The sequence below is a fragment of the Gnatocerus cornutus genome, chromosome 3 (assembly GCF_029298725.1).
Source record: "Gnatocerus cornutus isolate USDA-ARS CGAHR chromosome 3, icGnaCorn1.1, whole genome shotgun sequence".
Lineage (NCBI taxonomy): Eukaryota > Metazoa > Arthropoda > Insecta > Coleoptera > Tenebrionidae > Gnatocerus > Gnatocerus cornutus.
This window is the reverse complement of record NC_142235.1, coordinates 12,286,671-12,313,756: the sequence shown is the minus strand read 5'-3', so window position 1 is coordinate 12,313,756 and position 27,086 is coordinate 12,286,671. Positions and strand designations below refer to the sequence as shown.

At 38.1% G+C, this 27,086-nt stretch overlaps 9 protein-coding genes and 4 non-coding genes across 14 annotated transcripts; 10 read left to right on the top strand and 3 right to left on the bottom strand.

Annotated features, from left to right (window-relative positions):
* The first annotated feature begins 1,680 nt into the window (after positions 1-1,680).
* On the top strand, positions 1,681-5,589 carry LOC148176978 (gustatory receptor for sugar taste 43a-like). The gene is made up of 6 exons (XM_088032977.1): positions 1,681-1,882; positions 1,932-2,489; positions 4,941-5,038; positions 5,086-5,256; positions 5,301-5,459; positions 5,506-5,589. The coding sequence occupies exons 1-6, from the start codon at positions 1,690-1,692 to the stop codon at positions 5,587-5,589; spliced, it is 1,263 nt and encodes a 420-aa protein (XP_087889103.1). The 5' UTR covers positions 1,681-1,689.
* A 151-nt stretch (positions 5,590-5,740) lies between these two features.
* Positions 5,741-7,082, top strand: LOC148176977 (farnesol dehydrogenase-like). Its single transcript, XM_088033243.1, has 7 exons — positions 5,741-6,041; positions 6,089-6,351; positions 6,399-6,581; positions 6,623-6,649; positions 6,750-6,790; positions 6,855-6,922; positions 6,985-7,082. The coding sequence occupies exons 1-7, from the start codon at positions 5,741-5,743 to the stop codon at positions 7,080-7,082; spliced, it is 981 nt and encodes a 326-aa protein (XP_087889369.1).
* A 4,194-nt stretch (positions 7,083-11,276) lies between these two features.
* Positions 11,277-12,865, bottom strand: LOC148176976 (gustatory receptor for sugar taste 43a-like). The gene is made up of 6 exons (XM_088033242.1): positions 12,808-12,865; positions 12,537-12,743; positions 11,825-12,495; positions 11,607-11,777; positions 11,402-11,560; positions 11,277-11,357 (listed from the first exon to the last, which is right to left on the bottom strand). Exons 1-6 carry the CDS (start codon positions 12,863-12,865, stop codon positions 11,277-11,279), a joined length of 1,347 nt encoding a protein of 448 aa, XP_087889368.1.
* Positions 12,866-13,045: 180 nt separating this feature from the next.
* LOC148176975 (uncharacterized) lies at positions 13,046-14,679 on the top strand. The gene is made up of 7 exons (XM_088033241.1): positions 13,046-13,081; positions 13,137-13,166; positions 13,225-13,507; positions 13,556-14,277; positions 14,324-14,395; positions 14,441-14,530; positions 14,572-14,679. The coding sequence occupies exons 1-7, from the start codon at positions 13,046-13,048 to the stop codon at positions 14,677-14,679; spliced, it is 1,341 nt and encodes a 446-aa protein (XP_087889367.1).
* A 49-nt stretch (positions 14,680-14,728) lies between these two features.
* Positions 14,729-16,221, bottom strand: LOC148176974 (uncharacterized). The gene is made up of 5 exons (XM_088033239.1): positions 16,025-16,221; positions 15,862-15,956; positions 15,221-15,816; positions 14,844-15,173; positions 14,729-14,794 (listed from the first exon to the last, which is right to left on the bottom strand). The coding sequence occupies exons 1-5, from the start codon at positions 16,219-16,221 to the stop codon at positions 14,729-14,731; spliced, it is 1,284 nt and encodes a 427-aa protein (XP_087889365.1).
* Positions 16,151-19,159, top strand: LOC148176973 (uncharacterized). 2 transcript variants are annotated; one of them, XM_088032949.1, is made up of 6 exons: positions 16,151-16,207; positions 16,332-16,453; positions 16,498-16,922; positions 17,488-18,297; positions 18,348-18,965; positions 19,014-19,159. In XM_088032949.1, the coding sequence occupies exons 2-6, from the start codon at positions 16,349-16,351 to the stop codon at positions 19,114-19,116; spliced, it is 2,061 nt and encodes a 686-aa protein (XP_087889075.1). In that variant the 5' UTR covers positions 16,151-16,207; positions 16,332-16,348; the 3' UTR covers positions 19,117-19,159. The 2 variants fall into 2 exon arrangements, with proteins under 2 accessions (XP_087889075.1, XP_087889074.1); XM_088032948.1 differs by having other exon boundaries at positions 16,151-16,453.
* Positions 19,160-19,953: 794 nt separating this feature from the next.
* On the top strand, positions 19,954-20,037 carry TRNAL-UAA (transfer RNA leucine (anticodon UAA)). Its single transcript has one exon. It is a non-coding gene; the product is annotated as a tRNA-Leu (tRNA).
* Positions 20,038-20,622: 585 nt separating this feature from the next.
* TRNAL-UAA (transfer RNA leucine (anticodon UAA)) lies at positions 20,623-20,706 on the top strand. Its single transcript has one exon. It is a non-coding gene; the product is annotated as a tRNA-Leu (tRNA).
* Positions 20,707-21,428: 722 nt separating this feature from the next.
* Positions 21,429-21,511, top strand: TRNAL-UAA (transfer RNA leucine (anticodon UAA)). Its single transcript has one exon. It is a non-coding gene; the product is annotated as a tRNA-Leu (tRNA).
* A 699-nt stretch (positions 21,512-22,210) lies between these two features.
* On the top strand, positions 22,211-22,293 carry TRNAL-UAA (transfer RNA leucine (anticodon UAA)). Its single transcript has one exon. It is a non-coding gene; the product is annotated as a tRNA-Leu (tRNA).
* A 19-nt stretch (positions 22,294-22,312) lies between these two features.
* On the bottom strand, positions 22,313-23,894 carry Alg3 (Alg3, alpha-1,3- mannosyltransferase). Its single transcript, XM_088032994.1, has 2 exons — positions 23,581-23,894; positions 22,313-23,536 (listed from the first exon to the last, which is right to left on the bottom strand). The coding sequence occupies exons 1-2, from the start codon at positions 23,831-23,833 to the stop codon at positions 22,383-22,385; spliced, it is 1,407 nt and encodes a 468-aa protein (XP_087889120.1). The 5' UTR covers positions 23,834-23,894; the 3' UTR covers positions 22,313-22,382.
* LOC148176967 (zinc finger protein 277) lies at positions 23,870-25,578 on the top strand. The gene is made up of 8 exons (XM_088033238.1): positions 23,870-23,917; positions 23,960-23,988; positions 24,042-24,106; positions 24,157-24,358; positions 24,408-24,640; positions 24,686-25,313; positions 25,361-25,428; positions 25,487-25,578. Exons 1-7 carry the CDS (start codon positions 23,870-23,872, stop codon positions 25,422-25,424), a joined length of 1,269 nt encoding a protein of 422 aa, XP_087889364.1. The 3' UTR covers positions 25,425-25,428; positions 25,487-25,578.
* On the top strand, positions 25,490-27,063 carry LOC148176966 (uncharacterized). The gene is made up of 3 exons (XM_088032995.1): positions 25,490-25,665; positions 25,715-25,920; positions 25,961-27,063. Exons 2-3 carry the CDS (start codon positions 25,722-25,724, stop codon positions 26,983-26,985), a joined length of 1,224 nt encoding a protein of 407 aa, XP_087889121.1. The 5' UTR covers positions 25,490-25,665; positions 25,715-25,721; the 3' UTR covers positions 26,986-27,063.
* The last annotated feature ends 23 nt before the right edge of the window (positions 27,064-27,086 follow it).

The window sequence follows — 27,086 nt, the reverse complement described above, 5'->3', positions numbered from 1 at the left end:
TATATGACCGGAAACAAATCCAACAGCAATTATCTCTCCATGGATCATTTTCGCTGGTATGACGGCCGTAACAGTAAGCCCTCATTTTTTCCAGGCCTACCAACCCATTTTCAAAATCACCAGAATATTGGGTCTTAACTGTTTTACGCACAAAAAATCCCCAAAATTTTGCGAACTAAAATGGTCATGGACTTGGTATATCTCAAGCTGCGCAGTCATCACGACTATAAGTGAGTCAACAAAATGATAGAAAATGACAATTTTGTAGTCATTTTGACTTTGTATGGTCTCTACGTCCACCTTGAGGAGGACCAAGAAAACTTCGTTTATTTTATCAGTAGCAAATATTTGTCGGTGCTTACCTTCCTAGAGCTTAACCTGATGAGTTTTTTCTTCATTGTGTCCCAACTGTGGTACCGTAAGAAGATGGCCGCTATTTTGACAGGATTTCGTCGTATTGACGCTGCTATTGCCCCCCTTGATCCGCAAAATGAGAGGAAGAAGACAATAATTTTTGGTTGTAGTGTCATCGTCTTTTTTGTCATCGGAATGGTCTTTGACTTAGCCGTCAATTTCCGTGAAATGGTTTTAAAAGACTACTTTTTCCATTTCTTCTACGTCATTATGATCGGCTTCGAAGTCAAATACTGGCACTTGGTTTTTCTCGTGGAAACCAGAATGAAAGCTGTCAACCACACTTTAGCCCAAATTCTGGCTTTTGACACCAATAAGTCTCTTTTCGTGGTTGACAACCGTCGATTGGTAAGGAGAGTCATCAAAGCTTATGGTCACATCTGCGATGTTGTTGGTACTATCAACAATAAGTTTGGTCTTCAGATCTCAGTGAGTGGTGCTATGTCAAAAATTTTGACCAAGGTGGCCTTAGATGATTTTTTTCAGTTGTTTCTTGAGAATCGTTTTGGATTTGTTTTCAGTGTTATACGCTGTTAAACAAGGAGGAAGTTCTTTTTTTAATGTGATGCAGGTGGTTTGGGTTGGCATCCATTTTGGCCGATTGGGGGCTATTTTAGAAGGCTGTCATAGATGCGAGGTGGAGAATCAAAAGACCTTCAATCTTGTCATCACTCTCATTACTTCTCTCACTCAAGAAAAGGCCTTAGTAGAGGTAACATAACCTCAAAGTCGCTATTTAAGTCTCTGTCTCTTTCTAGCTCAAAGACTTCGCTTTTGACCTATCTCACAAAAAATTGAAGTTTACGTCATTTGCTATCTCTCGTATCAATCGCTCTCTGTTGTCAACCGTACGTCTTTTATTACTCCATGCAAGTATTTAAGCGTCAATTTCTAGATTATCAGCACCATTACAACATTCTTGATAATTTTCATACAGTTTAGCAGTAATTAACGGATCGATTGAAGCAATTACTGCGAAGTAATCACGATTTTATTTAAATGTGTGTTTAATGACAGTTGTCATGATCGGAAGATTTCAAATTTATCAATACATCAAGTGTGTTTGAATCAGATCTTCTTATTGGTTGATGCCACAACCCCGCACTCTAGATTTAGCGATTTGCCACGTTCATACCAACTAATTTATTAATAGCGAATCGTGTAAACGTTGTTATCTTCAAATCTGTTAAACGCCCCCCTGCACGACAATTTATTAACAATTCATATGTTTACTGAAGACGATTAAACCACAGCTAACGTGTCATTTCCTCCGAAATGACTATCAAAACGCCCCGAAAAAACGGAATTATCGTTAGCCCGGAGTTACATAAAGTCTTGCAACCGTTTATCGCCGTGACGCGAATCTTTGGCTTTATGCCGGTGGTCTGGGTGAAGAAAGAACCAAACTACGTTCTTCAAAAGTCGCTTCTCTTCACTGTCTACTCGTATCTTCTGGGGGGTTCCATGAGTAAAAGTTGGCAGTACTGTCTTCGGTATGTTTCAATTGTTTGTTACAGTGTTGATCTCCCTCAATGGTCTCCATGAAGATTTTCACCAAAAGAACTCAGTCAGGATGGGCAACTCTACTGTTAAATATGTCACTTTGATTGACCTGGGGGAGGTCGTCATCACAGTGTTTATCGGAATTATTGCAACTCCTTTTAGACTCAAGCATCTGTGGAAGCTCTTGGGATGTTTCCATAAGATTGATATTGTGGTTCCTCAGAAGGAACCGAACAAAGAAAGGAGGAGAACGATTTTTGGGATTTTTATTGCGGTCGTTTGTACTCTTTTTGTGTTGTCTTATGAGTTTTGTTTGTGGGGGGAAATGTCGAATAAGATAGGGCGTTTGGGGCTCTTTATGTGGAGGTATTTTATATTGTTTTCCATGTATTTTATGGTCATTATTCAAGAAATGCCTTACTGGAACTTCGCGAGGTTGATAAGGAAGAGGCTGGAGATGTTGAACCAGAGCTTGGACGCAGGGCTGCAGCTTTTTGTGAGCTTGAGAAAACTGTGGATTACTCCTGTTAAGACGAAAGAGTCGTCGAAGAGAGGCTGCTCGGGATACGGAAGTAAGAGTCTTTAGAGACTTTGCAGCACTTAGAAGCATTAGAGCCTTTAGATCTTTTGCAGACTTTAAAACCTTCAAAATCTTAGATCCTTTAGAGCCTTAAAGCCTTTAGATCCTACAGATCCGTTAAAATCTTGATATCCTTCAAGCAATTAGATCAATAAGAATCATTCAGATCCTTCAAAACCTTTGGAATCTTTAGAAACTTTAGATGCTATAGAGCCTTTAGATCCCTTCAAGCCTTTATATCCTTTAGTTTCTTCAAATCCGTAAAAACTTTGAAGTCCTTTTTGGTTCTTTAAAGTCTTTAGATTTTTCATATCATTCTGATCTTTCCGAATCTTTGGAGCCGTTAACTCATTTGGACTCCTTAGACTTTTTAGAGCTTTAAGATCGCTTCTGAATTCCTTCAGTTTCTTCAAATCTGTTAAAACCTTGAGATTCTTTATAATGATTAGGTCCTTTAGAGCCTTTACAACCTTTAAATCCCTTTAGAGTCTCGAGGCTCCAAAGATTTCTGAAATCAATCAAATCTTTCAAATCTTTTAAATCTTTTAGATCCTCCAAATCCTTCAGATTCTTCAGATTTATTTAAATATTTTTAAAAACTTTTGCAGCCGTTAGATTCTTAAAAACCCTTAAAACAATTTGATTCTTTAGATCACTTAAAACCTGAAGATGCTATATAATAATTAGATCCATTTAAGCCTTCAGATCCTTGAGAACTTTAAAGCTGTTAGATCCTTTTAAGCCTTTAATTTTTTTAGAGTTTTTAGATGCTTTAATACCTTTAAATTCTTCAATTACATCAGAATTGTTTAAACCTTGAAATCCTTTAAAACAAAAAATATGCCATTTAAAGCCTTTAGATCCTTTTAGATTCTTGAGATGATTCAGATCTTTAAAAACTTTTTGATCTCTGAGATTCTTTACATATCTCTATTCTTTCAGATTTTTAATCCGTCAAAACTTTAAGATTTTTCAGATCCTTCAAAACCTTTGGGACCGTTAGATTCTTAGAAACTATTAGATTCCTTAAAGCCTTTAGATTTTTATAAAGTTGAAATCCTCTAAAATAATTAGGTCTATTTAAGCCTTTAGATCTTTCACATCATTCAAATCCTTCAGAACCGTAAGAGCAGTTAGATCCTTTTAAGTCTTTAGATTTTTTAGAGCTCTTAGATGTTTTAAAGCCTTAGAGCCTTCAGTTCATTCAAATCTGTTAAAAGTTTAAGATCTTTTTAAAAGATTAGATCCTTTAAATCTTTTTGGATTTCGAGATTTTTGAGATTTTTGAGATTATTTAGATTTTTCAGATCTTCTTAAATGCTTAATATTTTAAGATTTTTCAAAATCTTCAAATCTTTTAAATCTTTCAGATCATCTTTTAAAATTTTCAGCTTCTTTAGATCATTCAGATCCTTCCCAATCTTTTGAACCGTTACATTTTTAACAGCCCTTAGATTTCTTAACGTCTTTAGAATTTACAGATCCGCTAAAACCTTGAGATGCTAGAAAATAAATAAATCCTCTTAAGTCTTTAGATTCTTCACATCATTCAAATCTTTCAGAACCCTTGAAGATCCTTAAATGCCCTTAGATCTTTTAAAATCCTTAGGTCCATAAAGCCTTTAAATTTTTTATTAACTTCAGATCTCGTTAAACTTTGAGATCCTTTAAAAAAAAATATGTTCTTTATGGCCTTTAGATTTTTTTAAATTCTTTTCGATTCTTGAGATCATTAAGATCTTTCAGATCTCTCATATCCTTTAGATCTTTTAAATATTTTAGATCTTTCTGATCTTTCTGATCCTACAGATCTTTCAGATCCATCAAATCCTTCAGGTTATTCAGATCCTTCAAATCCTTCAGATCCATCAGATTCTTCAGATTCTTCAGATTCTTCAGATTCTTCAGATTCTTCAGATTCTTCAGATTCTTCAGATTCTTCAGATTCTTCAGATTCTTCAGATTCTTCAGATTCTTCACATTCTTCACATTCTTCACATTCTTCAGATTCTTCAGATTCTTCAGATTCTTCAGATTCTTCAGATTCTTCAGATTCTTCAGATTCTTCAGATTCTTCAGATTCTTCAGATTCTTCAGATTCTTCAGATTCTTCAGATTCTTCAGATTCTTCAGATTCTTCAGATTCTTCAGATTCTTCAGATTCTTCAGATTCTTCAGACTCTTCAGATTCTTCAGATTCTTCAATTTTTTCAGATTCTTCAGATTTTCGAAATCTTTCAAATCTTTGAGATGCTTTAGACTCTTCAAATCTTTTAAATCCCTAAGATCATTAAAACTCTTCAGAATTTTGAGATCCTTCAGATCTTTCCAATTCTTCAGATTTTTCAGATCCTTATGATCCTCAAAATTCTTAAGAAGCTTCAGATCTTATCAAATCCTTTAGATGTCCTAGAATTTTTTAAACAGAGCTACCTACTTTCAGTCTTGTCCTACGAGCGCGTGGTTAGTCTAATGAAAACCTATGAACTAATCAGCGATTCCATCGACGCCACCAACAACTTCTGCGGAGTCAGCATCCTGGTAACCGTTCCCAAAGCCGCCACCAACTCTAACTCTTGTCCTTCCAGTTCATAATGTTCAGTTGCCTCCTCCACTTGGTGGTAACTCCTTATTTCCTCCTCGTCGAAGTAGCAAACAACGGCTACTTCATCTTCATCTTCTTGCAGTTCTCCTGGACAATGTTACACCTCGGACGCCTCATGGTCATTGTAGAGACCTGTCAATACTGTATTGATGAGGTACGTTGTCAATTCGATGACGAAAAATGACAATATTGTCGTAGCACGAAAAAACCATCGATTTGGTTTTCAAGCTCTTGTCCTGCGAGCTACCGGAAGATGTTAAAGACCAATTAAAAGTCTTCGCTTTGCAATTGTCGGGACGAAAAGTGAAGTTCTCTTCTTTTGCGTTGATGAAGATCAACAGATCGCTCTTGACTGCGGTAAGTTATCAATTGATATTGATAATATTGATAAAGTTGGTTGAAGATCGGGGGATCGATCACGACGTTCTTAGTTATTTTATTCCAATTTGGGAGCGTCGGCAGCGATGTTTATTACTCTCGAGACTAATAATAAACTTTTATTCTCAAAGTTTTTTATTTCCGCCTCCTCCACCTTGACTTATTTCTCACTGTTATTACTAATTCAACACCTCACACCTCAAATCCTATTGATTTACCTGCAAGTATAAAAGATCGCGCATCCCTCAGACCTGCATAGTATGGAGCGCTGGGAGGGAAAAATTGCCGTCGTCACCGGAGCCAGCACCGGCATCGGCGCCGCCACCGCCAAACTCCTAGTGCAAAAAGGGATAAAAGTGGTGGGTCTCGCCCGCCGCGTCGACCTCATCGAAGAGGCCATCTGCACCCTCACAGACGCACCTGGGGAACTCTACGCCGTCAAATGCGACATCTCCAAAGAGGAGGAGATCCTGGAGGCGTTCAACTGGGTGAAGGACAACCTCGGCGCCGTCCACGTTCTTGTGAACAACGCCGGTTTCATCCGTCCCACCACGCTTATAGGTGAGTGTTACGTAATGTTACCTACGTTACGTTTTGCTTTTTTGCAGACGGTTCCTCGGAGGAGTGGCGCTCCACGTTCGACGTCAACGTCATCGGCCTCTGCATCTGCACCCGGGAAGCCGTCAAAAGCATGCGCGACAACGACGTTTCCGGTCACGTGATCCACATCGGCTCCATCGTCGGACGGTATCCGGTGTCGTTACCGATACCTAACGTTAACGTGTACCCCGCGTCGAAATACGCCGTTACGGCCCTGACGGAAACGTTACGGCAAGAGTTGCGGTACCACAACAGCGGGATTAAAGTAACAGTAAGTTAGACGTAACGTAACGTAAGAGTTATAAGAGAGAGTTGTAGAATATTTGTCCGGGAGTGGTCATCTCAGAGTTCCAAGAAGGATTCAGTCCGGATGGAACGAAGGAGGCTATGAGGAGCGGGCCGGTTTTGTATCCGGAGGATGTGGCGGATGCGATTGTTTATAATTTGTCGACGCCGCCGCATGTTCAGGTGAGTAAGAGTTGGGGGCGGCGGAGAGTTACTGTGGGTGTTGTAGGTGCACGACATGCGTGGAAATGATCTAGGGGCTGTGGTTCAAACAATTGTATTTAGTAAATAAACTGTGTTATGAAATATGTGTTATGTTTTTTGACAGTTTTCTAAATCCTAAGATCCTAGGTTTTCTCATTTTTGGAAAATTTATACTTCTAGGTTTTTGAAATCTTAACTCTTTTAAGGATGGTCAAATTACAGTTGCTTAAATTTCTAGAGGTTTTAACATTTTCTAGTGCTCAAATTTTTTCTAAGATTCTTTAGGTGTTCTCTAAGCTCTTTTCCAAATTGTTTGATTTCTAGAAAAGGTAACAAGTTTCTAAGGTTTCGAGGTAATAGCTGCTTAAATTTTCAAGTTTTTAAGACTTTCTTTTCTAATGCATTAAATTTCTAGGTTTTGCAAGATTCTTTAGGTATTCTATCATCTTATACAATACCCTTAAACTTTTCCAATTTGCTAGGTTTCTGAAAAAGACTGACGAAGCTCTCTAATGTCTACAATTTTTAAATTTTGTAGTCTTTAGAAATTCTTTTAACTCTTCTAAGGTTGTTGAAATAGATATTTCTAGGTTTTTAGATACTCAGTATGTTTAGAAGGCTTATACAATTTTTAAGTTAATATACAGGGTGAGTCAAGCTTATTACGTAGTCTTTCTGTGACGCTTTCATAAATAACATTTTTTTTTTAAAAGATGAATCTCTGAATAAAATGCATATCTCAAAATTAATTTCAGTTATCAAAAGTGCATAATTTTTGCAAAGTTGCATCCAACTATCAACTTTTAAATTTTTGGTTGTGCCGTTGTCAAGTTATAATTTTTTTTCCGAAAATTCTTGAAGTTGCAGTGTCTGATTTAAAAATTGACAGCACCATTGTCTTTTGAGATATGAAGATAAAACTTGACACGTTTAATAACTAAAGTATGCATTTTCTTTTGATTTGATCAGAAATTAATTTTATGCTTTGATGTAAAAAATAGACGAATTTAATTTTCAGGTTTAAAGTTAATAGTTTTAAATAGCTTACTTACTAAATAACTCATCAAAATCCTCCCCTAAAAGTGGTAGGTTGCATTTAAAGAAAAAAGTTGAATGCGGTCCTGCAAAAATGACGCACTTCTGACAACTGAAATTAATTTTAAGATATGCATTTTATTCAGACATATACATTCATCATTTCAAAAACATAAAATAGTTATTTATTAAAACGTCACAGAACGACTACGAAAGCTTGACTAAGTCTAAAATTTTTACATTTCGTCGGCTTAAGTTGCTAGGTTGCTAAGTCCATTTTTAGATCAAACGCGTTTTCGATTTTGTAAAAAGGAAAACCAAAAAAATTAGCGTTCGATTTTTTTTGTGTGTTGTAATTTTAGCATAAAGAAACATTCTATTTTTAGTCTACAAGTTTTCAGATCTAAGATTGGACAATAAATATGAAAAAAATTGAGATTTATCAAAAAAATTCAAAATGATTTTTTAGGTTTTCTGTCAACTTTTCTAAGACACTAGATATTTTATATGGTTAGTCTTCGAAAAAGCCTCTAGGTATTTAGATGCTAAAATTTGAATTTTCAAGGTTTTTAACTTTTTTATTGTCCACAAATGTGTTTTTTCAACAGTTTTTTAAATCCTACGATCCTAGGTTTTCTTATTTTTCTAAAATTTATAGTTTCTGAAATGCCAACTCTTTTAAGAATGGTCAAATTTTCCAACCTCTAAGGTTTCTTTAACAAGCTAGATTCTAGGTTTCTAGTTGCTTAAATCTCTAGAATTTTCAATGTTTAAATTTGTTAGGGTTGGTAAAATACCTTGGGTATTCTCTTAACGCTTATGAAACTGCTGAAATTGTGCAGATTTTTGGGTTTTTATAAAGCAGTTAAAAGTTTCTAAGATTTGTAAATTTAACGTTGCTTAAATTTCTAGAGTTTTTTAACACTCAAGTGCGTAAAATTGCTAAGTTTATATGATTCTTTAGGCATTTTTAGTTGCTTAAATTTCTAGGTTTTGTAAAACTCTCTAATTATTTTCTTAACTCTTGTAAGACTGCAAAAGTTGTACAAATTTCTAGGTTTTTAAACAAGTTAAAAGCTTTTAATATTCCTAGGTTTCTAGTTGCTTAAATTATAAGAATTTTTAAACTTTATACTAATAATTACTTACTAAAATTTCTAGGTTTAGTAAAATTGTTTAGGTATTCTTTCAACTCTTCTATCAGTAATGTCGTTAAAATTTTTCATATTGTTAGTTTCTAAGGATTTTAAGTTTATAGTCACTTAAATTTAAAGCTTTTTAATGTCTAAAATGTTTTAATTTTATAATTTGTATTTTTTTTAATATTCTTTTATCTCTTCTATAAGATTGGTTAAATTATACAAATTTCTAGCTTTTTAAAGAAGTATAAAGTTTCTAAAACTTCGAAATTTCTAGTTGGTTCAATTTCTAAAGTTTTTAAGAGTTTCAAATGCATCAAATTTCTAGGTTTTGTAAGATATTTAAGTATTGTCTCTTCCAAGACCCTTTTGATTTTAGAAATTGTTAGGTTTCTGAAGAAAGATTTTTAAGTTTATATGTAGTTTTTTTTACTTTCTAGACTCGGAGGTTTTGTAAAACTTCTTAGATTTCTAGGTTTTTAAAGAAAAAAAAGCTTCGACGATTTTTAGGTTTATTATTGCTTAAATTTCTAAGGTTTTAAGACTTTCTAAAACTTAACATTTTTAGGTTTGGTAATATTTTTTAGCTATTTTCTCATCTCTGCTAAGACCGTTAAGATTTTCAAGATTGCTAGCTTTCTGAAAAAAGTAAAAAGCTTCTAAGATTTCTAGGTTTTGTAAGATTCTTTAAGTTTTGTCTTAATTTTTCTAAGAGACTTTGCTTGGCTTCGAAAAACTTTCCAGGTTTCTAAATTGTTAAATTTTCTAGATCTTTTAAATTTTTAGAGCTACACGTACTATCTCAACTCTTATTAAGAAAGTAGAAAGCTTCTAACATTTCGCAGGTTTCTTATGCCGGTTAAGTTAACAGTGTTTCTAAAATTTCTAAGATGTTTTCTCAATTCTTCTAAGACTGCTAACATTTTCCAGATTTCAAGATTTGTTGAGAATTCCAAATTTCTAAGTTTCTAGATGCTTTATTTTTTAAGGTTCTTAACGTTTATAATGCTTAAGAATTTTAGGTTTGTTTGGTTGCTTAAAACTTTCTAATGCTTAAAAATTGCAAAGTGTTTCTAGATTTCTCTCGATTTTACAAGCTATTAAACTGTATCAAAATAACCAGAAACGTAGTTATAGCACTAGCAAACTGAAAAAAAAAAGAAACTAGAATAAGCCTTTTTAGGGGAATACCACACCTTTGCCAGGAGCGAGCGATTAATGTGTGGCACCGCAAAAGAAGAAAACTGTAATTTATTATCAACCAACTTGAGTGCAAACGTCTTCAACTAAAAAAGAAACAGTAGAAAAAGAGAAATAGAATAGATACCAACCTCATTTATTGCGCCCCTGTCATTCAAAGTGGTCAGAAGACCAATCACCAAATTGAAAGTCTCTTCGTTCTACAAAAATAAGAAGAAGAAGAAGAAGAAAATAAAGAAAAGCACATACTTGCATCTCACATTCATGGCACACTTCAACCACGACAAAAAGGCGCCCGGAATGGATACCAATCCACGTTACCAACATGACAATATAAAAAAAATTGTCACTAGTTGTTACCGCGGCAAACAACATGAAGAAATTTGTAGTTAACTTAATCATGCAGCTCAGAAGCAAAATCTAGAACCAAATCTATGTCAAGAGCTGACAGGTACCACTCGTACCTACAGAAACGTGAATATTAAAGGTACTATTGATGGTTCTGACCAGATCATGGATGTGCCCATGGGCTGCGATAATCTTCTTGACATGTTTGTTACGAAGTCCCTTGTTAATACTCTTCATTCTGGTCTTTACAAGAAACACGAGGTGCCAGTATTTTATTTCCATCCCTAACATGTAAAGGTAGAAAAAATAAAATAGGTAATTCTTGAATTCCATTTGGTCCCAAATCAATGCCTCATCTATGGCCAAGCCAAAGACGAAAATTCCGATCACACAGCAGCTAAAAATGATGGTCTTTTTCCGATCTTCTGAAGAGTCGGATGGAGGAAACAGAAAGTCGATGCGATCAAATCCGGTCAAAATCGCGGCTAAGTTTCCTTGGTAGAAAGGCTGCGAAACTACAAAGAAGAACGCGGTGAGCTGAAGCTCAAAGAAGTCTATTATTGAGAAGAAGTTGCTTTTGGCGGTCCATGCAAAGCCTTCGGCATGAGTTTGTAAGAAAACACGAAGACCATAGATGATGGACAGTACTAGAAAAGTACCTAAGCAGTGACCAATACTGAAGCAACTTACGGAAAGATGTGACTAGCGTGAAACTGAAGACAAACCAACTCCACGACCATTTCAGTTGGTACGACAATGAAGTCTTCTTAAGAGTGAAAGGGTTCAAACCGATGAGTCTCGTAATTTGGAAAATCGGTTGGTAACAGTGAACCAGATCGGAATTTAAGGTGACAACACGACCGGACATGCTGTGATTGAATGAGGACGCGATCAATTAGTGTTAATTCGAGTCCAAACGACGAAGGACGATAATTGATTTCGTCAATATTTAATGTTCTAAGGATAGTAAAAAAAAACTCTGCGACTATTTTGGTACGTATATATTTCCCCTAGCCCCCCCGTACTGGAACAAAATCACCAAAAACGTGGTAACAGATCCACCAAACTACAAAAACCAAAATAACTAGAGAAGACAGCACCAAAACGTACCGCGGTCAGAATGGCTCTACTGATCTTCATCATCCCGAAGGACGTAAACTTGATTTTCTTGTTCGACACCTGCATGGTGAGGATCTCTACTTGGTCTTTAATCTCGGGCGACAGAGGTGAGGTCAGTAGCTTCAGTACGAGGTTACCAGTTCTTTGGTACTAAAACATCAAGAGTTAGAATAATGAAGAAAAGTGTTGAAACAACCTCGTTGATGCAATTCTGGCAAGTTTCTACAAGGATCATGAGGCGCCCCATGTGCACCAACACCCATGCCAACTGAAGAAAAATAAACGCGAAGTACCCATCGTTGCAAACTTCCATTAGAAGGTAGTACGGGGTTACCACGAGATGAAGAAGGCAACTCAAGAGAATAAACTAGAAAACACAAGTTAGAGCTTGTGGAGATGAAGAAAGAGAGTTACGAAGGTGTGGACACCACAGAAATCGTTCACTGCTTCGATGACGTCATCGGTGTCTTCGACTAGCTTCATGAAGTCGTTGAGGCGGTCGTACGACAAACCTGAGCAAAAAAATGGAAGTAGAAGAAATGGGGAAGTTTGGTTACTTTTAAGAGGCGCTTTGGTGTCTTTCTTGGTGACGGAAACCCATTGGGTGCTTCCATGGTTCTTTTCAACTTCCTCCAAGCCTGCGTGGAGGCCTCCGTTCAAACACACCAAATTTTTTCTGATTAAACTAACGAAGAAACAGAAGGGAATTTCTTGGAGGAAAACTAGAAAGTAGGTAATGTAGAAACCTGCAAACCTACACACTAAAGACCCAATTTCATGAGAATTTAGCCCCCATAACACAGCGTCGTATCCGAGAACTCCAACAACCAAAACCATGGTAACTATCACATTCCATAAAAACCTCCCAGAGCTTTGCAGGGATAGAACCTTCTCAATTTTGCCCAACCCGTGGAGAATCTCCCAAAAATACTTCATTTTTAAGGGGGTGGTGACCACCCCCACAAAAAACGTAACTATGATCTCCCCCAAATCCACCATGATGATGTACTTTACGGCGGCATTTTGCATTCTGATTGAGTCCTGAGAGATAGAATCCAAACGGAGGCCCCATATTCCTAGAACCACTGGAAACGGAGTTATTTGTGGATAAGAGTGAGAAAAATACAGAGAGTTGTCGCAAGAATGTAGCTGTAGACTTTGAACTTCAGAGACTCCTCGAGGTGGTAATTTGAGCCCTTTTTTTCGAAGGTGATGGGGAGGAAACCGGACACTCTGCTTAGATGAAGCAGAGGCTTCAATAGTTTAAACAATTGGGGGGTTAACGAGCCGTAAGTTTTCATGGTTGGGGCGATAATAAGCGCATTATTGACGTCTAAATAGAAAAGGGGTTGCAAGTAATTTGTTGTCATTATGAGCGAATAAATAAATATTTGTACACGCGATGACCAGGAAAATTTTAGTAATAACTTGTTTATTAGCCAAAATAGTGTTCATTATTCATAACTAGACTTTAATTGATGTATTGATTTGTTTGAACAACTTTTGAACATTCGATCTTCCATTGGCTCCAATCTCTATCAACAACCGTCACTCGTTTTATGGTAATTGATAAATAAACGTCATTTAGTGGTTAACAACTTCAACTAAGTATTGAATTCGGTTACTGTAAGGCCCATGATTGGTCGTTTTTTCTCCGCTGTGATTTCATTGGTTGAATTTGGCGGGATTTTAAATCCACCGTCAAAATTGACCAATCAGGTGACAGAACAATGACACTTTGTTTAATATTTACAGAGTGCGTTTATAACGTGATGCGTAATTGCCATACTTTGTTGTAATTATTCTAATATTAGCACGAAAACACTAAAGCTATAATTTATAAAATACATAATAATCATTTTTCACGATACGTTTTTGATTGTCTTTCAATTTTTATTTCTGTTGCTATTTTGGGCTCATTCCCCACAATGCGAGTCAAAATTCACCGAAATCTGTTCGACAGCATAGCCCCTCTTCTGAAGCTCTCCACCATCACAGGCCTCTCCCCCGTCATCTGTCAAAAACAAGGAGAGTGGGTCCAAATCCGGTGGTCGTGGCAGCTCTATTTCCTCAGCTTCACTTTTGGACTCATCCTGGGTATTACCACCTTAAAGTAACTCCACCAGCCATTCTTTGATATTTCAGCTTCTTGGGGTCTATGGGGCTTCGTCAAAGACATGGAACTCGCCTCCTTCGTCTCCCTGGGCTTCACCGGAAGTATCGACATCGCGATCTCCACTTCCGACGTGAGCGACGTCATCTTCAGTTCCTTCTATTTCATCACTTGCACTCCCAGCAAGTTCCGCCATCTTAAAACCATCGTTACGAACTTCCAGAAAATCGATTTGGTACTCCCCCCTAGAACCGTCAAAGAGATTCTTCAAAAAACGACAATTTTTGGTACTCTTTGGATGTTGTTTCTTCCGGTACTTTACATGCTTGATCTTCTCATGTGGGGAATCTTCAACTGGAGCGGACTCAACAGCTACTGTGGATACTATATTTCGTATTCAATCGTGATAATGCACGAGCTTCAATACTGGTTGTTGATAACAATGACTCGTGATCGAATCTTTGCCCTCAACACTCGGCTAAAAGAGTTGAAAGACCGCGAAGTCACCGTCATTATCAACACTTATCATTGTATCATCAAAGCTGTTGATACCATCAACACGTGCTTTAGTATCCGAGCATCAATGATGATCCTCAGTTGTTACGTCCACTTGGTGACTTGCCCGTACCAACTCTTCGTGATGTTGACCAGCAATGATCTCAACATCTTAAATTTCGTCTACTTGATTTGGGTCTCCTTGCAGATCTTTAGATTGATGTTGATTCTAGAAGTCTGTCATCGGTGCACTGATGAGGTTTTTTTAATAAAGTTGCTTCGCGTTAACTCCTTCTATTTTGTAGAGTTTGAAAACGAAGAAGTTCGTGGTGTTGTTGCTAGCTTCTAGACAGACTACCTGTGGTATCAAAGATGAAGTAAGAGGTTTTTGATAGAGTTTGAAGACTATTGATAAGTTTTAGATCAAACGGTTTTTTATATTGATAGTGAAAAAGAAGATTAAATTTCAATCGTACGCTTTGCCCAAGATTGATAGAAGTCTCTTGTTATCGGTGAGTTTGATAACATTTTGATACCATAACCGCTGGCAAAGATTTCAGCTTCTATAAGCACGTACTGGATGATACTCTTACAGTTCAGTTCGAGAAGTATCAGCGCTGTGATTGAAAGTCCGCCAAACATCACTTCTGTACCAGCTTGAAAATTGATAATAAAACTAAAACTATTTCAAAACTAGTTTTATTGCTATATCAAACATCTAATCTAGCACTAAACTGCATCAAAATCATCCAATAAGCACTAATAGAGCCGATTACCTAAAATTGATTCTATTAATTAGAAAATAAAAAAAAACTAGACACTTACAGATAATATCAATCGTCTATCAAGTTTTGATAATCCATAGCCCAAAAACTTGATCTTATTCTTGCTAACTCGTATAGCTAAAACTCGTACCTTTTGCCTCACCTCAATGTCTAATTGATAACTCAACAACCTAAATATCAATCTTGAAGTCTTTAAAGTGGTGTCTTGACATTTGTGGCAAACATTTACTAGAAGAAAGAGACGATTGAAGTGAACTCCAATCCAGATAAAGTAGACATAGTTTAATAAGTGAAACTCGTTGCTACTTGTCATGACAAACAAGACGTACGGACAGACGACTAAATTGATATAGCAACTGAGGATGACCAACTAAAATTTGATATTGATTTTGATAATGATATTTTTGATATAAATACCGAAACACTGTTTCCGAAGCTTAAATTGATAGCATTGGCAGTCTCAAACAGGCAGTTGTAGACTTTGATAATATTTGATACTTTGGATGTAGCACCTACAATATCAAAACCATGATAACGTTTGATATAAATATCAAAATCACCGCTCATCTCCACATCTTTAATGTACTCATTCAAGGCGACTACCCTATCATTCATCATTTTCACGAATTGATAATAAAGAACTTCTTGGGTTATATCAACTGTTACAAGAGCGTAGTACCCAAAGTAGTTGTTGATACCTTCCCAGTTGTTGGTGCCCCACATGAAGAGGTCCAAGACATATAAAACCACCATAAAAACTAAAACAAAAACGGTGGTAACCACTGATGGTAACTTCACTTCGCCAATGATATTATCAATGGTATCAAAATTTGATAATATAGTTTTGATAGAGATGCATTTGGACTTTGTCGATACTACGAAGAAGATTGCGCTTCCGACGACTTCGCTGACATGAAAGGAAGTAATGAAGAAGTCGATGGTGCCACGGAACCCCAAAGATTCGAAAGAAGCTGCGGTCATGTCATTGATAAAGCCCCAGGAGCCCCATGAAGCTAAAATTGATACAGTAAAAAGAGAAATAAGATTATATCAAGTACCCAGAATTGTGATTACTAGTAGATTAAGGAAATAGATTCTCCATGAGAGTTGTACGTCTTTGCCGCGAAAAACAAACGGAAAAAGTCCCAAAAATCTGAAAATTCGGAAGGTTGGTAACATTGTGTGACTTCAAGTTGCTTTTTGAAATAAATATTTAATAACTTGATAGTAACACAACATGTTTGTTTAGTGATTTTGAATTTCTGGTATTGTTTGCTGCGTGAATATTTAATTTGTTTTTGTTTGAACTGCATGAAAGCAATCAAATTTAAATTTCCCGCTGATGTTGACATCAATCGGTAACGCCATTTTGTTTTTATACCGACGGAACTTCTGTCTTGTTCGGTAAGTTTATTCATTTTATTACCGATAGTACACAAATCAACAATTTCTGTCCCAAATCTTGCTTTGTGTGGTTGAGGGGCCCCAAAACCTCAAAATGCCTCTCTTTCAAACTGGTACGTTTCAGGAGCCCCCATTTGAAAAATGTCTGAAGATAACTTGAATTTTGATGAAAACGAAGTGCGGTACGTTTTTGGAGACTCAGAGTACGTTCTGGGGGGCGAAGACCTAAATCAGGAATTGCGAGATGTAAGATTTTTGTTGCTAAGACAGCCCTCTGACTTTTTTTTTAGTTGATTTGTAACGACGGCTCGAGGGCGATTCTAGTGGATGGACAGTACATCCTCACGGACAACCAAGCGATTTTACTACAAGGGGGCGACTCCAATTTGACACAATTTTATATAAATGATAATGAAAGTTTTGTTGTTGATGGAGAGGAGAGTTCCAACGCAATTCTAGAGACTGAGTGCATCCAAGTTGTGGACGAGGACACCAACGGAGTCCCTCAATATATCTATTACACGAATGAAGACTCCGAGACGGGAGACTTTGCTTCTGTCCAGGGGTTGGACGACGGGGATGTCGCCGGAATCCAGGATGAAGAAGGGAACATTTATCCCTTTAAAAGGATCAAGTTGGAAGGACAGTTGCTCAATTTTGACGAATTTGTGCAGGAGCAGGCCAATTTGGAGCCGGCAGAAGGAAATGACGAAAGGTGAACATAACCTCAATTTTCCTTTTTTTGAATTTTTCGGGCACCCGAGCCGGCTATTTACAGATTTTTATGTTTTTTGTTTGAAATTAGTCGTACTCTTCGAATTAAAGACCTTTTTAGCGTGTTTGTGGTCAAAATTAGAGACATAACCTCACTTTAGTTTCCCAAAGATTTTCGGCTTTTGTCGCAACAATTAGAGGATAAGAAGTACATTCGTTATTTCTCGGCATGTCTGAAGTAATTTTTATCGCTTTTTAATAGAAAAAAGATAATTTTTGTGGAAAAAAGGTTGAATGATCCGACATAACCTCAAATTGTATGTACCGGTAAAACCAACTTACAGAGGTTAAAACGACAAACGTGCATGTAATTTGGGTATTTTTAAACTCATTTCCCTTTTCAATTCTCGTCTCGGCCGAATTTGCCGCAAAATTTCAAAATAAATACAACAGTTCACCCAAGCGCGTCTTACGTAAAACCTCATTAGAGCTTGGTTACATGCCTGCGTCTTGCGTAAATTCGCGCCCTCCTATTTTCGCTTCTAACCACGCCCCTTTGGTTCTAGCATGGAGTATGCGATTTTGGAGGATAGTTCTACTCTCCAGTCCGACGAGTCCAACACCCAGCCGGAGCAAACCGTGGACCTCTCGAAAATCACCGGTCGTAATCTCATCACTGGTCAAACCGTGACTCTCCACAGCTACATGGAAAAACTGAAAAAGCGCCTTCATAGGTCGACGTCTCGTAAAGCTTCGAAGAAAATCTACAACGACCACAACGTGACTTTGAAGTCGCCGATCACCGAAAAACGTCCCGAATTGAGTGATTTATTGGATAAGAAGATTTCGATCGGAACAACGAAGAGTGGGAAGAGGATTGTGGGGAAGATAATCCACGTTGAGCGAAAGGATGAGAGGAAAGAAGATGAGGAGGAGGAGGAGGAGGAGGAGGAGGAGGTTGTTAATGATAGGGTACCGGAAATTTCGTTAATGCAGCCGCAGGAAGAGACTGAAGAAGAACCTAAAAATGAGGATCCTTGGAAGGTTCTAGTGAAGAAGTGTACGGTTCAGATTGATTGTTTTGAGCAGATTTCTAAGACTTTGGGGGGCGTTATGGAGATGGAGTCCGTACGGAAGAAACTAGAGAACAAAAACATTGTTGTTAAGTTAGTTGAAAAGAAGTACAATAACGAAACGAAGTCGTATCTTAAAAATGTGAGCTATAGTTACGGGTATATGGAATCGGAGTGGGTGAATGAGGGGCAGAGTGAGGAAATTTTGGAGAAATGGAAGTTCGTACCGGATCAGGAAACCCAAGACGCGCTCCTAGGTGAACATCTAGCCGGCGAGGAGGACGGGGGCCAAAAAAAGACTGCGTACGTATCCTAATATAGTATTTTAAAGTTGCGTACAACATTTTTTCCAGGAAATTCCCCATCACGACGAGCCTCACTATTCTCATCACCCTTGAGAAAAACGGAACAAAAAGCATCCGCGTGAACCTAAACCCCGCCCCCGGAAACTTCTGCACAGTTTGTGCTCAACACTTCAAAAGCAACCTCCAGCTCCGCCAACACATGAGCAAAGTTCACAACACGTACGGCATCAACAACACATGCGAGATCTGCGAGAAAACCTTCGACGACGCTGAAAAACTCCAAGAGCATCGCCTTATCCACGTCCAAGAGGGAAAGCTTTTCATGTGCACGAAATGCAACAAGTGTTTCCCCACCCAAGCTAAGCTCCAAAAACACGTGCCGACGCATGATCTATACTTGCGCCCTCTAGAATGTTCGGTTTGCGAGCTCAGATGTGCGAGCGAGTGGGCGTTGAAGAAACATCTGCTCACGCACACTGGACTGAAACCGTTCGCTTGTGATATTTGCAATAAACAGTTCATGACGCAGTACGACGTGAATTTTCACAAGAAAATTCATTTCCCGGAGAAGCACTTCGCTTGTAATGTTTGCATGAGGACGTTTTCCAGGCATTCGAATTTATTGAGACACGCGGAGATACATAAAGGGACTGGGGCGCTGTATAAGTAAGTTGCGGGAGGTATATAGGATGACCTTGAAACTCATTTTTGCAGGTGCGACATCTGTTGTTGTTCGTACAACTATATCTCGTCGTTAACCAGACATATGGTGCAGAATCACGTGGATGCTGGAGATTTTAGAAAGAAAGATAAGTGAGGTAATTTATTGATTTGTATTTTATTAAAGATTTCGTTTGGAATCGTGCTGTTATTGAGAACAAACCTGTTGAAGTTGGGGATTTGGTCGTAAGGTGGCGTCACATTGCATGATTATGTTAAAACTAATACATTACTAATTCGGTTGTTCATTTTTTCCTTCTCTTCTAACTCACCCTCCTATTGGTCTGTCTAGTGAAATCGTTGAAATAAGCAAAAACTCTTTAATATTGAAACATGTTTTGATTTTTGTATTTTTTTTAGGCGAATTAATTCGCATGTGAAGCATTTGTTTAAAAAAAATACATTATGACAACTAGATAGCTCATGAGCATATTTGCTCATTGAGCATTTTGACTCATTCGTCACGATTTTTTCTTTTTTTTTCAATACTAGCTATTTTGAAGTTACTTGGATTGTAAACCTTCCTTATTTGTCTTATGATTGAGGATTTTTTATCACTGATGATTCTATTGGCTAAATTCAAAATTTAAAAGTTTATATAAAATTGTTTTATTTTATACTGAAAAGTCTAAGGGTGTCAGATTTAAACCCATTCTTGTTTAATTTTTGCATTCAGGTAAATAATTTAGCTTATGAGCAAAGTATGCTCACTGAGCAATTTGACTCATACATTATAATTTCTTCTCTTTTTTGCGAAAATAAATGTTTTTGAGTTCTTTCAACAAACCTTTTATCCTTATCTACTGATTAAATAAATTTTATCACTGGCATTTTCAAGGCTTATCTATAATACCGCTTTAAATTGACGATTTTGATTCGCTTATATCGAAAACGTATAAGTTTATATTCCATTATTTTATTTGATATTAGATAAGTTGGGTTGGCCGAGCGGTCTAAGGCGCCAGACTTAAGCTCTGGTTCTCGAAAGAGAGCGTAGGTTCGAACCCTACACCCAGCTGTTTTTGCTCGTTTATTTCTTATCTTTTAAGATAAGCAATAATAAACATTTTTCGTTTAATTGTTGTAAAACACCATTCCTTTTGTTTATTCCATAAACATTTGAATAGTCAAATATACAATATGTATAACAGATGAGCAAGATTGACTCAGTGAGCATTTTTGCTCATTTTTGTATAAAACAGATCGTTTTATATACTTTACGATTACCACATTTCTTTTCGGTAAATTCAGCGTTCAGTCCTTGCGAACCCCATCCGCCTGCTCACTGAGCACTTTTGCTCATTTACACGAACTCTTCTAATTTCGTCCGAATTTTTTACTAATTTGCATCCTTACGAAAGAATTAACGACGCTTTTGATGGCCTGAAATCTAAAACTTGCTTTAAATTAACAATTTAAACTGATAAGGCAAAATGAAGTGGGCTGTGCTGACTAGGTGTCACATTGTGAAACACCAGTGAAGGTTCGAACCTCACATCTGGCGCTTTTTTTCACGGCTTGCTGCGATAACACAACTCGCTTCCGATTGGAAGGCACCCAAAATCAATAGCTTAAATAGAATGGTTGTGCACGATAACGGAAAGTCAGGTTGGCCGAGCGGTCTAAGGCGTCAGATTTAAGCTCTGATTCTCACTTGAGAGCGTGGGTTCGAACCCCACACCTGACATTTTTGTTTTTTATTTGTTTTTGGTAATGGATAAAATAAGAATTCGCCCACTTTATGAGATTCTATACGTTTTTTGTATCATTTGGAAACATCTTATTGTAATTGGGGCGTTTTCACGTATTTTAAAGTTGAACAGAAATAGCGGGAAGTGAGCAACGTGCGCTCATTTCGTTTTCCTACTTTTTCCAAGCACTTTTTTGATGTTTTGTGTTTTAACTGCTGTAAAAAAGACTATTAAAGATTATTTTTTAAAAATTTCGAACTCTTTTCAAAGTTGCTCTGTGAGCATTACTGCTCATTGGTTGTGTTTTATATTATAGTGTATTTTAAGGTTTGATTCCTTGTAAACTACTAATTTTTTATTGTTTGGAAATTACAAGCTGAGTGAGCAAAACTGCTCATTGGCCCTTTTTCATTCTTTAAAGTACTTTTAATTACTTAAGTTTCTTTTTACTATTCTTAGTCTTTTTTATTTTTTGCTCCCGTAAAGAATGTATTTTCTACTGCATGGATTATCTTATGCTCAGTGAGCAAGCTTGCTCATTGGCCTATTTTTTCGAATTATTGAAGTTTTTGAATTTTTTTTCTTATTTCATAATTATATTTACATAAGTGAGTGCTACTGAAGATTGGATTATCTTTCGATAAGTGAGTGCTACTTACTGAAGATTAGATTTCAGTTGAGTATCTTATATTGCTATTGTTTGTTCTAATTATTATAAGTCAGATTGGCCGAGTGGTCTAAGGCGCCAGATTTAAGCTCTGGTTCTCTCTGAGAGCGTGGGTTCGAACCCCACATCTGACATTTTTGTTTTTTGTACGTTTTTGATAAAGCGATAAGATAAAAACTCGTCTACTTCATATCACTTTTTTGTATCATTTTAAAACATATTGTAAATGCAGCGCGTGTTTTAGTTTTGAGCAAAAATGGCGGGAAGTGAGCAACGTGTGCTCATTTCATTTCCTTATCTTTTTCCAAGCAGTTTTTTTTGTTGTTTTATGTTTAAACTTCATTAAAATTCAATGAAAAATATATATATTTTTTTGATTTCGAACTTTTTTCAAAGTTGCTCCATGAGCATTGTTGCTCATTGGTCGTAATTTCGTTACAAAAGTATTTATTTTTATTATTATAGTGTATTTAAAATTTTCCTCCATGAGAAATTAATAATTTTTTATTGTATGTCTATTACACACTGAGTGAGCAAAACTGCTCATTGGCCTTTTTTCATACTAAAAAGTAATTTTAAGTACAAAAAAACTTCTTTGTAGTATTGTAAGGGTATTTTTGGTTCTGCTTCTGTAAAATCTGCATTTTCTACTGCCTGCATTATGTCATGCTCAGTGAGCAAGATTGCTCATTCGTCCTTTTTTTCGGGTTTTTAAAGTTTTAGGAATTTGTTTCTAACGCCTTAATTATCTTTACGTAAGTGTGTGCTACTTACTGAAGATTAGATTTCAGTTGAGTAACTTTTATTGCTATTGTTTGTTCTAATTAATATAAGTCAGATTGGCCGAGTGGTCTAAGGCGCCAGACTTAAGTTCTGGTTCTCTCTGAGAGCGTGGGTTCGAACCCCACATCTGACAAAGTTTTGAAACAATTTATCTCTTATTAGTAAATTTTTATTGATAAACTGTAAATTGACAATATAACAACATGAGCACAACCATTCAAATTAGATTTTCATCGTTCTGTAAACTCCCCAAAGCAATACAAAATGGCACAAATGCAACAAGGCACTGGAAAATTCGGTGCTCGGATACACGTTCCAACAATATTCTATAACCCCCAACAGCAGAAACATGACAGGTTTTCTATAACCAGTAGAAAAAACTAAATACAACAAACTGTGGAAGTACCAACTGTAAAATTGATAATGTAGTGACCGAGCAAACACAATCCCTATCAAGTTCGTAACAAAAAACGGAAGAACAAACAACTGAGCAACTTTGCTCATCTTATCTTCTAATTTCTCATCTTCATAAGCGTCGTCGATTGTTTCTTGGCGGTTGCTACCTTTCAGTTGTTTCTCGAAGCTCTCAATAAAAGCTCGTTCTTTCTTTGTTAGTTTTTGGTCCTCTTTCTTCTTCTGTTCCGCTTTCCTCTTTCTTTCTGTTCTCATCTGTGACTTAACTTCTTTGGTGACGACGCGCAGCTTAGCATAACTACTTAAGTACCGTTTTAAAAGTGGCGCGAAAAGTACCAACACCAAGACGTGTAAAACTAGCAACGATATGTGAAGAGCGCGATTTTCGAAAACTTCACGGGTAAGAAATCGGTAGTTGACAGTCCACTTATACTCAAAAATACGGCCCAAATCGAAACTACCCTTCAAGTACGAGTACGGATTGGTATAGATGAAAGGAGCCCCTAAAATCAGTTGTACCAACCCACAAATTGCCAAGTTCAGGACGGTTTGAATGTAACTTAAGTTTGTTAAGTAGGCGATGAGCAAACAAGGGGCGTACAGGAGTATGTTCATTTTCACTGACACAGCCAATGAGAAGAAGAGGCTCCCTAGTCGCCACCAATCAGAAATGAACAAGTTTAAACTCACGTAAAAGAGGAGTACTGCGATTGGATCGTTGAAAAGTCGCAAAACGAAGATCGAGTGTATCCTGTATGAAGTTAGCGTTGCTAAAACCAGGGCGTATGGAGGGATCTTCGCTGTTTTTTTCAAAACTCGGTACATTAACAAACTCTGTGCAAGATACAGCCCCATGAAAATGTACTGTCCTAGATAAATATTGCTTCCATGGTTGGTAACAGTGTACAGCAGCGAATAAATGTAAACGAAGCCGGCCGGGTACACGAGGGGGCCCGTGTCACCTAAAACATTAAAATTAAGGAGTGTTTACTAAGGGGGCACCCACCTTTGAGGTCCTTGTAGTCCCACGTTCCGTTAAGAAACCCCTCGACTTCTTGCATGTAGGCCCTCCAGTCAATTTCCGTGTATTTTACCCTTTCTATGATAAAAATGTTGAGGATTGCTTCAAAAACGAAAAGGAGGGTGCAAGTGAGCCATATTTGATGGGGGTCAGTGATGAATTTCCACAGGTTGAGCTTCGAGGGGGCTGCAGCTGGGGGTGGCCCGGATTTCGGCGGTTTATTTTTAGTCGGAGCCATGGTTTTGAGGTTACATTATGTGAGGTTAGGTTGACGATGACAATCAGGAGGGCCAACCCACGTTTGTTACTAGATAACCCGACAGTTTCCATAAGAGTTTTGAAATGGGTGTATCGTTACCCGTAGTGCCTATTTGCACCTTTCATTAAGGAAATGTAAGAAATTCTTGGCTATTATCCTTTTTTCGCCGAATTTGTGTCTAAATTAGTACCAACAGTCAACGTGAAAAGTCCCTAACCAGTTCAAACATGGCTGCCCCAGAGGACACAACAGGTAACCCCAAAATCAACCAGTGAGCCCCGTTTTAAGACAGTTTTTTGCAGGAACGGCCAACAAGATGTTCGGTCCTCTTATCTTTGATAACTCCACAAACACAGCTCCTTTCTATAACGACACCGAAGTCCCCTGTCTTTTGTGTGAAGACACCTTTAATTTAGTCTTAAGCTTTCAAATCTTTGTTGCTCACTTGTTTGAAGTCCATAATCTAGTCATAGAAGAAGTCCAAAATATCGAGAATTTACCAGAGTAAGCCCCAGCTCGCAATTTAGAAAAGTGAGGTTATGTTAATTTTTAGCTACATTAGTTACTGGCGCGATAAATTCAAGCAAACTCCAATGGAGGAGCTCGTCCCGTCGATAAAAATAGACTCTTCGGATCAGTTTTATTTCCTACTGTCCACATTACTGAAGGAAGACAAGGAATTGAGACAAAAATTGAAGTTAGAACACGTCTTGAAGGTGCAGGAGTTTGAGCGCACGGATGGGGGCTACACGCGGATGTGTCTCTTCTGCAAGTTGAATTTTGAAGGTAACTGTGCCCCCAAAATATCCCAAATTGCAATCATTATTGCAGGCAGCAGAGTCGATTTTATCGCGCACTTGGAAGACCAGCACAACCTCCAACTAGGGAACCCCCAAAATTTAGTTTACATTGAAGAACTCGTGGAGAAGATAGCCCAAACGTTGGAGAACCTCACATGTCTTTACTGCAGCCGCGTTTTCCCTGAACGCGCAGTTTTGAAGGAGCACATGCGGAAAAAACTGCATAAAAGACTGAACTGGCGAAACACTGAATATGATAAGTTTTTCGTGATTAATTACGTGGAGCCTGAGAAGCGAGGGCGCAGCACAAACCGCCAGGACGACTGTCTTACTGAGGAAAAGAACAATGATGAGGAATACTATGATTGGAATGAAAAGGAGGATTTGATTACTTGTCTTTTCTGTGATAAGCGGGAAACTAATATTAACACGTTGTGTCTACACATGGAGGCTGATCATGAGTTTGATTTCGCAGAACTTACAAAAGACTTTGATTTTTATCAAAAAGTGAAATTTGTGAATTATGTGAGAAGACAGGTGCATGGGAAAAGGTGTCTTTATTGTGATGAAAACTATGATAGTTCAGGGGCGCTCCAAAATCACCTGTTTGAAGCTCAACATTGTAAAATTCCGGAATTGAAAACGTTCGACCACCCTGAGTAAGAGAGTTTGAGGTTATGTTAACCAACTCACGTTTTTTTGACAGGTACTACTTTCCAACTTACGAAAACGACGCCTTTCTGTACCTCATCGATGATGTTGAAGACTGAGTTTGTATATTTACCCGAAAATCGTTATTTATAATAAAATTAATTAAATCTGGCGATTTTAGTGCCACCCTAGCAACGCGAAATTCCCCAAAGCAAGATGGCGGCGGTGTTGACATGGCCATTCCAAGTCACCGAATTTTCGTAAAAATCTCAGTTAATACTAATTTTAGAGCAAAAACTGGTACAAATCTCCGAACTTAGAATGTGATATTGTGTGCTGAGACTTCAGTGTGAGCAACAGGTGAGTTTCTTTGTAATTATTCTTTGGTTTAGCTAAATGGAACTTCCAGGGTTACCATGGCGCGGATAAGGTGGCTTACTCGGACTTCCCGGATCGTGGCGCTTTGCAGTGCTGCCAACTTCATTAACAGCGCGGATCGGGTGATAATGCCAATAGCCATAGTCCCCATGACTGATATTTTCCAATGGAGCCTCCACGCGCAAGGATGGGTCCTCTCGGCCTTTGCTTTCGGCTACTTCACGAGTCAAATCTTAGGTAAGTTCCCAGGAGAATTGATGCTCATTGTTGAGAGTAGGGAGTTTTTGGGCCAGTAAACTCGGCGCCAAGAACGTCCTCATTTTCAGTGTGTTACTATGGAGCATCGCAACTTTCGTCACCCCTTTCCTGGCTCACAGTCTCGCTGCTCTGATCATCTGTCGAATAGTGCTAGGCTTTGCGGAGGGGTTGGGACTCCCCACGATCTTCCATCTCTTCGCCCACAGCATCCCAGTGGAGGAGCGCTCGCGTGCTTTCAGCTACTTACTCGCTTCTGGATCAGTTGGTCAGACTGTCGCATCGGTGCTCTGCCCGCATTTATCCTGGGAGGCATGTTTTTACTGGTTTGGTTCTTTTGGCTTCATCTGGGTGGTACTATGGTATTTGGCATATCCGGAGGACGCTTACCCTGGTGAAGAAACCATTCCTCTACACATGCCGAAGGTAATTTCCCGGAGTATTCGCTGGGCGGACTTCATCCTAAGCAAACCCCTGTGGGCCATCTACGCCGCCCACTTCGCCATGAATTGGTCCTCCTACATCATCATGCAGTGGCTGCCCACGTATCTCGCGCGGTACCTCGGTGGTAACGCCCACTCCCTCAGTCTCACGGCCGTCCCCTACATCGTCAATTCGGTGTTCGGCGTGATCAGTGGTCACGTGGCCGATGGACTCCTCCTTAAAAGTTGGTCAGTACTCAACGTCCGTCGACTAATGACAAGCATCGGTTTGGTTGGTCCCGCCCTCTTCCTCGCTATTTTCTGTGTCGTGGACCACCTCCCGTTCGCTGTTGTTTTAGTAAGTATATCTATGGGGCTATCAGCGTCCAACTCGGCGGGGCACTTGAGCAATCATGTTGATGTCGCCCCCAACTATGCGGGGACCACGTTTGCAATCAGTAACACTATAGCAACGATACCGGGGATTCTTTGTGGACCGGTGACGGCGTCACTGGTTACCGCCTCCGATGGGAAATGGATGACTGTGTTCTTAGGAGCAACGTTCGTTAATTTAATGGGGGCTTTCATTTATTTTACGAATAGTGTGGCCACGCAAGTGTTGTAAAGACTCAGATGAACTATTATGTATAGAGAAAGTTGTATATTTATGTAGATAAGAAAATAAATGCGACCATTCAGTGACTACTAATTTTTCATTGGGGCTGC